General features: G+C 39.4%; 1 protein-coding gene across 4 annotated transcripts in view; it reads left to right on the forward strand.

Annotated features, from left to right (window-relative positions):
- Positions 1 to 12,609, forward strand: part of GTF3C1 (general transcription factor IIIC subunit 1) — a 274,627-nt gene that overhangs the window by 34,586 nt on the left and 227,432 nt on the right. For all 4 annotated transcript variants that reach the window (XM_053694472.1, XM_053694474.1, XM_053694475.1 and 1 more), the window contains exon 13: positions 11,815 to 11,968. In XM_053694472.1, the coding sequence (XP_053550447.1) occupies positions 11,815 to 11,968 (154 nt within the window). The remainder of the gene's footprint in view (positions 1 to 11,814; positions 11,969 to 12,609) is intronic.

The following is a 12,609-nucleotide window of genomic DNA, read 5'->3' on the forward strand; positions in this document are numbered from 1 at the left end:
GGAAGGAGCTGTTGCTCGTTACAGACAAGGCTGGAAACCTAACCAGTCCTGGAACAAGGGCAAGCAGGCCAGGAAACCTGCTGCTGCCCCAAAGACAGCATGAACCGAGGGCCCCCGATCCGGGACCGGATCTAGTGGGGGGCAGACTCTCTCTCTTCGCCCAGGCTTGGGCAAGAGATGTTCAGGATCCCTGGGCGCTAGAGATCATATCTCAGGGATACCTTCTAGACTTCAAATTCTCTCCCCCAAGAGGGAGATTTCATCTGTCAAGGTTGTCAACAAACCAGATAAAGAAAGAAGCGTTTCTACGCTGTGTTCAAGATCTGTTATTAATGGGAGTGATCCATCCGGTTCCGCGGTCGGAACAAGGACAAGGGTTTTACTCAAACCTGTTTGTGGTTCCCAAAAAAGAGGGAACTTTCAGGCCAATCTTGGATTTAAAGATCCTAAACAAATTCCTAAGAGTTCCATCGTTCAAAATGGAAACTATTCGGACAATCTTACCCATGATCCAAAAGGGTCAGTACATGACCACAGTGGATTTAAAGGATGCTTACCTTCACATACCGATTCACAAAGATCATTACCGGTATCTAAGGTTTGCCTTCTTAGACAGGCATTACCAGTTTGTAGCTCTTCCATTCGGATTGGCTACGGCTCCAAGAATCTTCACAAAGGTTCTGGGTGCCCTTCTGGCGGTACTAAGACCGCGAGGAATTTCGGTAGCTCCGTACCTAGACGACATTCTGATACAAGCTTCAAGCTTTCAAACTGCCAAGTCTCATACAGAGTTAGTTCTGGCATTTCTAAGGTCGCATGGATGGAAAGTGAACGAAAAGAAGAGTTCTCTTTTTCCTCTCACAAGAGTTCCATTCTTAGGGACTCTTATAGATTCTGTGGAAATGAAGATTTATCTGACAGAAGACAGATTAACAAAGCTTCTAAATGCATGCCGTGTCCTTCATTCCATTCAACTCCCGTCAGTAGCTCAATGCATGGAGGTGATCGGCTTAATGGTAGCAGCAATGGACATAGTTCCCTTTGCACGTCTACATCTCAGACCGCTGCAATTGTGCATGCTAAGTCAGTGGAATGGGGATTACTCAGACTTGTCCCCTACTCTGAATCTGGATCAAGAGACCAGAAACTCTCTTCTATGGTGGCTTTCTCGGCCACATCTGTCCAGGGGGATGCCATTCAGCAGGCCGGACTGGACAATTGTAACAACAGACGCCAGCCTACTAGGTTGGGGCGCTGTCTGGAATTCTCTGAAGGCTCAGGGACAATGGAGTCAGGAGGAAAGTCTCTTACCAATAAACATTCTGGAATTGAGAGCAGTTCTCAATGCCCTTCTGACTTGGCCCCAGTTAAAAACTCGGGGGTTCATCAGGTTTCAGTCGGACAACATCACGACTGTAGCGTACATCAACCATCAAGGAGGGACAAGAAGCTCCCTAGCAATGATGGAAGTATCAAAGATAATTCGCTGGGCAGAGTCTCACTCTTGCCACCTGTCAGCAATCCACATCCCGGGAGTGGAGAACTGGGAGGCGGATTTCTTGAGTCGCCAGACTTTTCATCCGGGGGAGTGGGAACTTCATCCGGAGGTCTTTGCCCAAATACTTCGACATTGGGGCAAACCAGAGATAGATCTCATGGCGTCTCGCCAGAACGCCAAACTTCCTCGCTACGGATCCAGATCCAGGGATCCGGGAGCGGTTCTGATAGATGCTTTGACAGCACCTTGGAACTTCGGGATGGCTTATGTGTTTCCACCCTTCCCGCTGCTTCCTCGATTGATTGCCAAAATCAAACAGGAGAGAGCATCAGTGATTCTAATAGCGCCTGCATGGCCACGCAGGACTTGGTATGCAGATCTAGTGGACATGTCATCCTGTCCGCCTTGGTCTCTACCTCTAAGACGGGACCTTCTGATACAGGGTCCATTCAAACATCAAAATCTAACTTCTCTGAAGCTGACTGCTTGGAAATTGAACGCTTGATTTTATCAAAACGTGGTTTTTCTGAGTCGGTTATTGATACCCTGATACAGGCTAGGAAGCCTGTTACCAGAAGGATTTACCATAAGATATGGCGTAAATACCTATACTGGTGTGAATCCAAAGATTACTCCTGGAGTAAGGTTAGGATTCCCAGGATATTGTCCTTTCTACAAGAAGGTTTAGAAAAGGGTTTATCGGCTAGCTCATTAAAGGGACAGATCTCAGCTCTGTCCATCTTGTTACACAGGCGTCTGTCAGAAAATCCAGACGTCCAGGCCTTTTGTCAGGCTTTAGCTAGGATCAAGCCTGTGTTTAAAACTGTTGCTCCGCCATGGAGTTTAAACTTAGTTCTTAACGTTTTACAGGGTGTTCCGTTTGAACCCCTTCATTCCATTGATATAAAATTGTTATCTTGGAAAGTTCTGTTTTTAATGGCTATTTCCTCGGCTCGAAGAGTCTCTGAGTTATCAGCCTTACATTGTGATTCTCCTTATCTGATCTTTCACTCAGACAAGGTAGTTCTGCGTACTAAACCTGGGTTCTTACCTAAGGTAGTCACTAACAGGAATATCAATCAAGAGATTGTTGTTCCATCACTGTGTCCTAACCCTTCTTCAAAGAAGGAACGTCTTCTACACAATCTGGATGTAGTTCGTGCCCTCAAGTTCTACTTGCAGGCAACTAAGGATTTTCGACAAACGTCTTCCCTGTTTGTCGTGTACTCTGGTCAGAGGAGAGGTCATAAGGCTTCGGCTACCTCTCTCTCCTTCTGGCTTCGTAGCATAATTCGTTTAGCCTATGAGACTGCTGGACAGCAGCCTCCTGAAAGAATTACAGCTCATTCTACTAGAGCTGTGGCTTCCACTTGGGCCTTTAAGAATGAGGCCTCTGTTGAACAGATTTGCAAGGCTGCAACTTGGTCTTCGCTTCATACTTTTTCCAAATTTTACAAATTTGACACTTTTGCTTCTTCGGAGGCTATTTTTGGGAGAAAGGTTCTTCAGGCAGTGGTTCCTTCTGTATAATGAGCCTGCCTATCCCTCCCGTCATCCGTGTACTTTTGCTTTGGTATTGGTATCCCAGAAGTACTGATGACCCGTGGACTGATCACACATAACAGAAGAAAACATAATTTATGCTTACCTGATAAATTCCTTTCTTCTGTTGTGTGATCAGTCCACGGCCCGCCCTGTTTTTTAAGGCAGGTAAATATTTTTTAAATTATACTCCAGTCACCACTACACCCTTGGCTTCTCCTTTCTCGTTGGTCCTTGGTCGAATGACTGGAGGTGACGTAGAGGGGAGGAGCTATATAGCAACTCTGCTGGGTGAATCCTCTTGCACTTCCTGTAGGGGAGCAGATAATATCCCAGAAGTAATGATGACCCGTGGACTGATCACACAACAGAAGAAAGGAATTTATCAGGTAAGCATAAATTATGTTTTTTTCAGAAGAAGAGGTGAAACTCAATCCAACTTGATTATCATTGAGCTAGCTGACAAAGAGTTTACTATCTTCCTGGGTACCAGACCACACAATTAGAAGATCATCTATATACCGCTTATAGCTGGTAATAGATGTAAGAAAGGGATTTTGATCGGCATATAGATGTAAATGCTCCCACCAGCCCATGAAAATGTTTGCATAGGCCGGGGCAAATTTAGCCCCCATAGCTGTGCCTCGCTTTTGTAGATAAAAGTTCCCTGAGAATTCAAAATAATTATGTTTAAATAAAAAATAAAAAATTCTCAGGATATATTGTTTTAAATCAACAGAATAGTTGCTAAATGTATCCAGCATATACTTGGTGGCTTCTAATCCTTTGTCATGTGGAATGGCTGAGTACAGCCCCACTACATCTATAGTGAGCTAACCCATGTTGTTATCCCAGGTGTGGTCATTCATCAGCCTTAAGAGATGTTTGGTGTCCCTCAAAAATGAGGGTAGCTTATAGACAAGGGGTTGTAATAAGGATTCCAGCCAATTGCATAGGTTTTCAAAAAGAGATCATATACCAGAGACAATAGGACGCCCTTTCACCTCCTCCAAAGACTTATGGACCTTGAGGAGGTGATGGAAAATGGGGACCACTGGGTGTTTAATATGGAGGTATTTGAAGGTGTCATCGTCAATTATACCTAAATATTTACCATCATCTAGCAAATACAAAAGAGGTCCAAAGCACTGTGTGGGGTCTCCAGGCAACTTCTTATAGACATCAGTGTCAAAGAGTGGTCTCTCTGCTTCAAGTATATAATAGGATTTATCCAACACAACGATGGAGCCCTCCTTATCGGATTGCTTGATGATGATATCTTCTCTTTGCTGAAGCTTCTTTAAGGCTAGCCTTTGGTTTTGAGTAAGACCATTCTTAACTTCATTATGTTCACTATCTAGTTTTAGGAGGTCTTCCACCATTCTTTGGTGAAAAGACTCAAGTACTTGACCCTTAAACTGTGTAGGATAGAACATAGATTTTGGCTTGAAGCCTTTGTGAGAACCAATGAGAGGTTCTTCACCCAAACACTCCGTTTCCAATGCATGGAGACATAAGAAATCCCTAGCTTCAGTTATATTAAAATAATCATGTTGTGGGGTTGTATCCGTAACATAAAGTCCCTTATCCGCAGTTGGATTAGCTTTATAGAACTTTTTGAGTGTAAGGCCACGAAAAAAACTATTTGTCTATTAATGTTTCAAAAACACTGAACTTAGAAGTTGGAACAAAACTTAGACCTAGGCTTAAAACTTCCATCTCAGTCTTAGTAAAGGAAACTGTGGATAGATTTATAATATTGGATCTCTGTATCTGTTCGCCTGTCTGCCTCTCCTCAATGAGTAATGTTCCCTCTGTATCCCTTGCCTTGGTCTGCCTCTTTCTCCTCCTTGTTCTTGTCCCTGTGCTAACTGAAAAACCTGCTGCCCTACCTGGGTATCTACCTCTTAGGGATGTATTGTGCTTTTATATACTTATTGCCCCTAGGTGGTTTAGGGGGATCTGAATTTTTTAGGATAGTGGGTATTCCTATCTGCTCATTAAATTGTTTGGGAGATATTGTTTCAGAGGTGGAGCTACTGGTATGGACCAAAGATAGGGGAGGGGGATGTAAATGTGGTGCTTCTACTCCAGTTGCCTGGATTTGTGCTCCACCGTCCTCATCAGATGATTGTTCACTTGACATAAAGAAGAAAAAGTCCTGAAGGTCATCATCCTCATTTGACTCCTAGTCAGTTTCAGAGAAAGAACTCTTCTTCTGGGCCTTTTTTCCCCCTTTCGACGGATACATCTTTTTGTTGCCCTGATTTCTATTCCTTATATATTTCCTTGAGTTCCAGTTGTGCACCCTATTGTTCTTGTAATCTTCTGTATCTCTTGTATATTTCTTAAATTTCATAGTGTCCAACTCTCTTTTGGCTTTATCCACTGTTAGTTGTAGTATGCTATCCAGCTTTGGGTAATCTTGATGATCCATGAAAGTGTTGAGGTCTTTTTGAACATTCTCAATATGTTCTCTGGCTTCCAATAACTTAGTATCTTTGTGCTTGATAATGAGTGCCATAAGCCTAAGAGAACATTCAGATAATATAGTATTCCATTTTAAGGTAAACTTGTCATCTGTGGTAAGAAAAGTAGGAAATTTCCTTATACGAAGGCCTCTGGGAACCATATCTAGAGAGATACATTTTTCTAGTGTACGTTTATCCCACCCTAGTTTATATTTCTTGATAACTGCTCTCTCCATATATATAACTCATATATTCACACACACTATATCTATCTATCTATCTATATATATATATATGTGTGTGTGTGTGTGTGTGTGTGTATATATATATAAACTCATATATTCAGTGATGTCTCGTAACCATAGTTACGGTTACTATGACGATTGATTCACACTATAATATTGAATGTACAGATCACAGGTAATTATTTCTGTTTGTTGGCATTATTCTTAAATTGTCTATTAGATAATTTTGAGTAAACTATAACGTGTTATTAATTGCAACACAAAGTAATGTTCATATGTTTCTATCATGTTGCGAAACCGGAAGTGACATCACTTCCGGTTGACATGATCACGGTGGAACGCAAGATGCGTTCCACACTCGGTATTTTGGCGCACTTTTGAAAGCAAATTTGTTTGGTGAGACACTGTTTTGAATACTATAAATTGTGTGATATTTGGTTATTTGTTTATGCTGATGAAGGGGTTGTGAACCCCGAAAACGTTCCATTAAAAGAACCTATTGAAAAGACCTGAGAGTGCATTTGCTTGGATCATTTATATATATATATATATATATATATATATATATATATATATATATATATAGTGTGTGTGTGTGTATATATATATATATATATATATATAGTGTGTGTGTGTGTGTATATATATATATATATATATATATAAGAGAGAAGTTTGACAAACATGCAAAAATGATGCAAGACAGATTCCTTGAGCGAGGGTATTCGCAACGTAAAATTAAAAGAGCAATGAATTTTGCGAGGAAAACGAAAAGAGATGATCTCTTGTTCAAAAAGACAAAAAAATCAGAATCATTGATACGTCTTACTACAACATTTAATTGTCACTGGCATACCATTAGGTCCGTCCTCCAAAAACACTGGCCAATTCTGCTCAGTAATGCTAATATAGCTGCAGAGGTAGGGATTTATCCCAGCCTTACAGCTAAAAGAGCAAGGAATATTAAAGACAATCTGGTTGAAAGCCAATTTAAACCCACTAATCAAGAAGGCACCTGGCTCAAAAAACATATACCAAATGGTAACTTTCCCTGCGGAAAGTGCGTTACATGTGAGTACATGAAAAAAACTAAGGTATTTTCTGGCAACTGCACAAAATCATTTCGCATCAATCATTTCTTTAACTGTAATACTGAAGGGGTCGTATATCGCTTAGAGTGTTCATGCCCGGCGTTTTACGCGGGCAAAACGAAAATAATTTTTAAGGACCGCATAAAAGAATATCGTGATGATATAAAAGGCGAAATTCAAACAAGCAGTATTGCCAGACACTACCAAGAAAAACATAGGAGCAATCCCAGTTGTTTGCGATTTACTGGGATCGATAAAGGGATCCTACATGGAAGAGGAGGAGATAATGATAAACGTCTCCTCCAAAAAGAATGTAAGTGGATCTTTACTCTAAACACACTCTCCCCAGCAGTACTCAATGAGAAGTTAGACATGGCTAGTTTCATCTAAAAACCTCTTGGATATGTTTACATTCTAGTATTACTGAATTGAATATTATGTGATTTTCTGGTAATACTTGTAATATTCCTTTAATTATTTGTGGTTCTCCTTGACGCCACGATTGCGACCCACTATTATGTTACTCTTGTATTTCTAATTATTTATTTTATTTACTTTTTTGTTTGCAAACCATTGCTACATGCTCTCTTTAAAGTAATGCCTAAACTTTTTTTTGTGTGCTAGTAACAAATAACATTGCTTGAAAATTGGCAATTTTGTAACTATTTGTTTAGTGTCTTGTATGACTCTTAGAGCACTTTGGTGTATATTTTTTATATGTAAACTATTAATAGTTAATGTGCAGTAGGGGAGGAGTTTTGGTTGTCGTTATATTCCCTCCCAGCAGGGCTATGATCCATCTGCCCTGAGGAAGCCCCGTCGATTACTAGACATTGTGAGTGAAACGATCAAGATCGTAGGCATTGGATCGTCTTGTGCATGTGACATACCCGGAAGTACAGATGCAGTTGATCCACGCCAGGCCTATTCGGCGTGTAGAGCACAGTGATATGTAGCAGCACATTACGAGCAGCAACGGAAAACTTTTGTGTTAGAAGCTTCATACTTTTCAGCAGACGGACTTCTGATCTCAGATAAGTGTTCATTGTCCAACACACTATACGGATAGTGACTGAGCCGCTATAGCAATGCCGCATTAAGTGGAGGGTCAGCCCGGTCTGACCTTGTTTGCACACTACGCTACTTGTTGAACCAATATCTGGTTGTTCTGTTATCATTATTCATTCCATCTGCTTGCTTCTCTGCATTCCATGAATTCATACTGAACTGCATTTGCAATACCGCATTTAGTGGAGGGCCAGCCTGGTCTGACTCTGTTTGCATACTACGCTAATTATGGAGAATTAAGAACTGCCTATATTGCTACTAACATCCATTTCATTTGCTTGCTTTTTGCATTTTCATACATGTATAATCTTGCATGAAATGGTGATGCCTGCATTGTATTTAGCACTTTTGTGGATTGTCATTTCCGTTGCATATGAACCTATATATATTTGGGTTGCTGCATTATATTTGTATGCTTTGATAAGATATTCAGCTCGTTCTTAGTGCCCCTCAATACTTCGAACTAGGGATGCACCGATACCAAGTATTTTCATGAGTTCTTGTACGCGTCCAAATGCACCGATACTTAAACCGATACCTCTACTTCCTACCCATATGCTATCTTGTGGCGTTTTTTCAAACTGCATGTTCCCATTTCATTTTAAGCTGGAGTGGAGACTAAACTAAAAATTGTTTACTACTGTTCTGCCAATACAAATTGCTCTTATTTGTATTATTGTAGTAGAGATCACTGTACCTCGTTCAGACAAACCCCTGAAGTACTGGGCAGTTAATAAACAGATTTCCAGCTCTGGCTATAATGGCCCAAAAATATCTTTCTGCCCCATGCAGTAGTTTAAAAAATTAGAGTCGAACGTCCATACAAATGTCAGATTGATGTTATATAACAGCCCTACAACCCAATTCCATCACCCCTTTTATTGTAATATTTTTTATTTATAAACATGTTAAGTGAACTTTTTTATTATTTCATAATGTCTTTTGAATTACAGTCCTTTATCATTATAAAGAAGGAATCTTAAATAATTAGTCTGTATTGTGCTTGGTAAATTGTCACATAATATTTAAAAAAGTATCGGTAATTGGTATCGGCGAGTATTTGAAAACAAGTATCGGTACTTGTACTCGGTCTTAAAAAAATGGTATCGGTGCAACCCTACTTAGAACCCAGATACTCACCTGTCTGGTAATATCCCTTGAATACACTTGGGTACCGTGTCCAGCTTGGGCATAGTATGTGGAGGGTACTATAGAATGACTTATATATATTTTCTTGCTCATAGATGTGCACATCTTTCAGGGTAATATATTTTCATATGCCTATATATCATATATTGATTGTGATAGAATTACACCTTGGTGATTTTTTGTTTTAGAATGGAAATATACATTTTTCTAGTGTACGTTTATCCCACCCTAGTTTATATTTCTTGATAACTGCTCTCTCTATATATATATATATATAACACATATATTCACACACAATATATAGTGCGTGTATGTATATATACATACATTATTTTTATATATATATATATATATATCATACACACACACACACTCCCGCCCTGATTGGATGATGATATCGCACCCCCATGACCTGCTACAATCTCGGTATAATATTGTTAAACGTAATGTTTATGTTTAATTGCTTGCGCGTATTGGTGGCATGTTGGGAATATGATTCCTCTACTATTGGGCAATATGTTGATGTGATGTTTTATTGTATTTTCAACTTAATTGCATTCAATCTGCTTAGTATATCTGGAGTATATCATTAGTATTTATATGTTACATTTATGGATTTGCTGTTGTTTCTATTGGATGGCGGTGGGCGCTCCTCCGGTTCTATAGATACCTGATTGGTTGTGAGGGACCACACCCATTTTTGGGGGCTGTATGTTTGTTTGGTTGCCATGACAACCTCCTTAAACGGCCGTAATTGCCCTTGTCACTCATGATCTATCACTTACTACGATCACACCAGGCTTGGGGTCTTTTTAATCTTTGGATCTGTTTTGTATACAGTATTTCTGTAGTTGGTATAGGTTGTTTGGGTGATATAGGTTTTATTAGTTTCACTTATTGGGAGTACAGTAAGGGGGTCTTCACCTGTTGATTTTTGCTAGTGGGAGGGGCATCACAGGTGATGTTCTGGATCTGTATTTTGTATGTTTGAACATTGTTCTTTTGTCTTGTCTGACGAAGGGGGTAATACCCCAAAACATTACATTGAAAAATCCTGGCGAGTGCATCCTCATTTCCTGCCTGTGTGTGTGTGTGTAGTTCATTAACAAATCTAGACAGGCCCGAAGGCTTGTTTTCCCACAGAAAACCTCTGAATTACATTGTTTCCAATGCAGCAAAGGATTCTGGGTAAGCTATGCAAATTAAGTACACAATGACACACCTTTTTACTTCAGTCTGTCCTGGGATGGTTATGAATCACTGCACTAACCCTAGCTAAGCTTATAAGCTGTGTGAACAGCGATACTTTGGCATAAAGGGAATCTGCTGAAAAGCAGACTGAAGTAAAAAGGTGTGTTGTGTACTTAATTTGCATATCTTACCCAGAATCCTTTGCTGCATTGGAAACAATGTAATTCAGAGGTTTTCTGTGGGAAAACAAGCCTCTGGGCCTGTCTAGATTTGTTAATGAACTACACAATGAGTTATTTTTCTATATTTTGTGCATAGTGGAGGATTTTAAACACACCTTTTATCTCCCCCTAATTTAAAATGTTGTGTGTATATACATATATATATCATGTATAATAAAAAAGAAAGAGAAGAGATTTATGATATAACCTCAAGAAAGACTGGGGATTCAGCACTCTTTTAAATATTTAAAAGAGTGCTGAATCCCCAGTCTTTCTTGAGGTTATATCATAAATCTCTTCTCTTTCTTTTTTATTATACATGATAAATTATTTATGGATCTGCACCGGTTGTCTGAATTCCACTCATATATAATTTTTAGAGTTGGAATATAGTGCCTCGACAATAAGAGCACTAATAGCAACACTTAAAATAGCAAATTTTCCATTCACAATCTTTTCTTTTATATATATATATATTGGTCTTTAAAGGTTCACCTTAGTGATATTTAATGGTAACGTTTCGGGGTTTTCCCCCTCTGTCAAACATGTTTAAAATGGTGTGTTATATATATATATATATATATATATATATATGTACTCTTAGCAATAACAGAGACCACACTCATTGGTCTTTAAAAGTTCACCTTAGTAATATTTAATGGTAACGTTTCGGGGTTCTCTGTTATTGCTAAGAGTATATTTATCTGTATGCACCGCACCTAAGCAGATGAACCACGTGAGTGCTTGGTGAATACTGTTTGGATATATATATATATATATATATATGTGTGTGTGTATATGTGTGTATAGGTTGTTTGGGTGACAGGAACAGTGGTTATTTATAGTATAAAGTAGATCCGCACTCACTGGACTTTGAAAAAAACCAAAACGTGGTTTATTGTTGTGAAGTTTCGGAGATCAAACCGTACCCTTCATCAGACCAAAGGTTTTTGGTCTGATGAAGGGAACGGTTTGATCTCCGAAACGTCACAACAATAAACCACGTTTTGTTTTTTTTCAAAGTCCAGTGAGTGCGGATCTACTTTATAATATGTATGTGTATATATGGATATGGATATATATATATATATATATATATATATATGTATGTGTGTCTGTGTGTTTATATATGTATATATACTCTGTGTGTGTGTGTGTGTGTATATATATGTGTGTGTAAAGACATTAAGATCAGATACAGTCTTAGGAACATGCTCAGTCCAATTACCATGTCACATTCCTGCATGAAAAAGTCATTGATGGCTACAATTTACTGTAGAGGAGTCGTGCATAACCCTTTTTATATTATTGTGCATAAAAAACATTTCTTCTTTGTAGCATTCAGAAGATGATTATAGAGCAAGAGAAGCAGGAGGGTGTCGCTACAAAATGCTGCAGAAAGTCCATCCTGAGATTGGTTCAGAGACTGTCCCAGGAGGGGCTTCTCCGGCTGTACCGCACCACGGTGGTTCAGGACAGTGTTAGTAAAAAGGTGTGTTCTTATTTTTACACCGGTTTTGTTACTGCTCTGGCAAAGCTTCACATCGCTGTTACTATAAAGACTATACACCTGATCTTCAGAGAAACATATTAACAATCCTCACTAAACTCTGTCTTATAAGGATGCTAGTTGTCCCGAGGAACAGGGCCGCCATCAGGGGGTGACCGGGGTGACTCCTGTCAGGGGCCCAATGGGCCAGGGGGGCCCCATGAGGCAAGAACTAAAAAAAAAAAAAAAAAAATTTTTTTTTTTTAAATATTGGCAGCCACTAGTGGGTACTACAGCAGAGTGCTAGTTGAGCATGGGAAATGTTATTACAAGGAATAAAGTATTAGCATTTGAGAGGATTTCTGAGTGTGCACTAAACCACTATGCACAGTGTTAGACAGACTTGGCGCTTTGTTTGTACAGTGTGTGCCTGAGTCAGACGCAGGTCACTTTCATTTGCAGAGGAGGTAGGACTTACTAAGCAAATGTTTTTTATTTCTTTGTGCAATTTCGGATTGCAACTTCAGTGTGGTAGTAGTTGTTTGGTGGGGCCAGGGGTCCATAAAAACAATTTTTTTAGCAGCGGTGTATTTATGATTATTTGACAATGCTGTAGAAATTCTATATTTAAAACCATGCAGAAA

The sequence above is a fragment of the Bombina bombina genome, chromosome 11 (assembly GCF_027579735.1).
Source record: "Bombina bombina isolate aBomBom1 chromosome 11, aBomBom1.pri, whole genome shotgun sequence".
In the NCBI taxonomy this organism is placed as follows: Eukaryota; Metazoa; Chordata; class Amphibia; order Anura; family Bombinatoridae; genus Bombina; species Bombina bombina.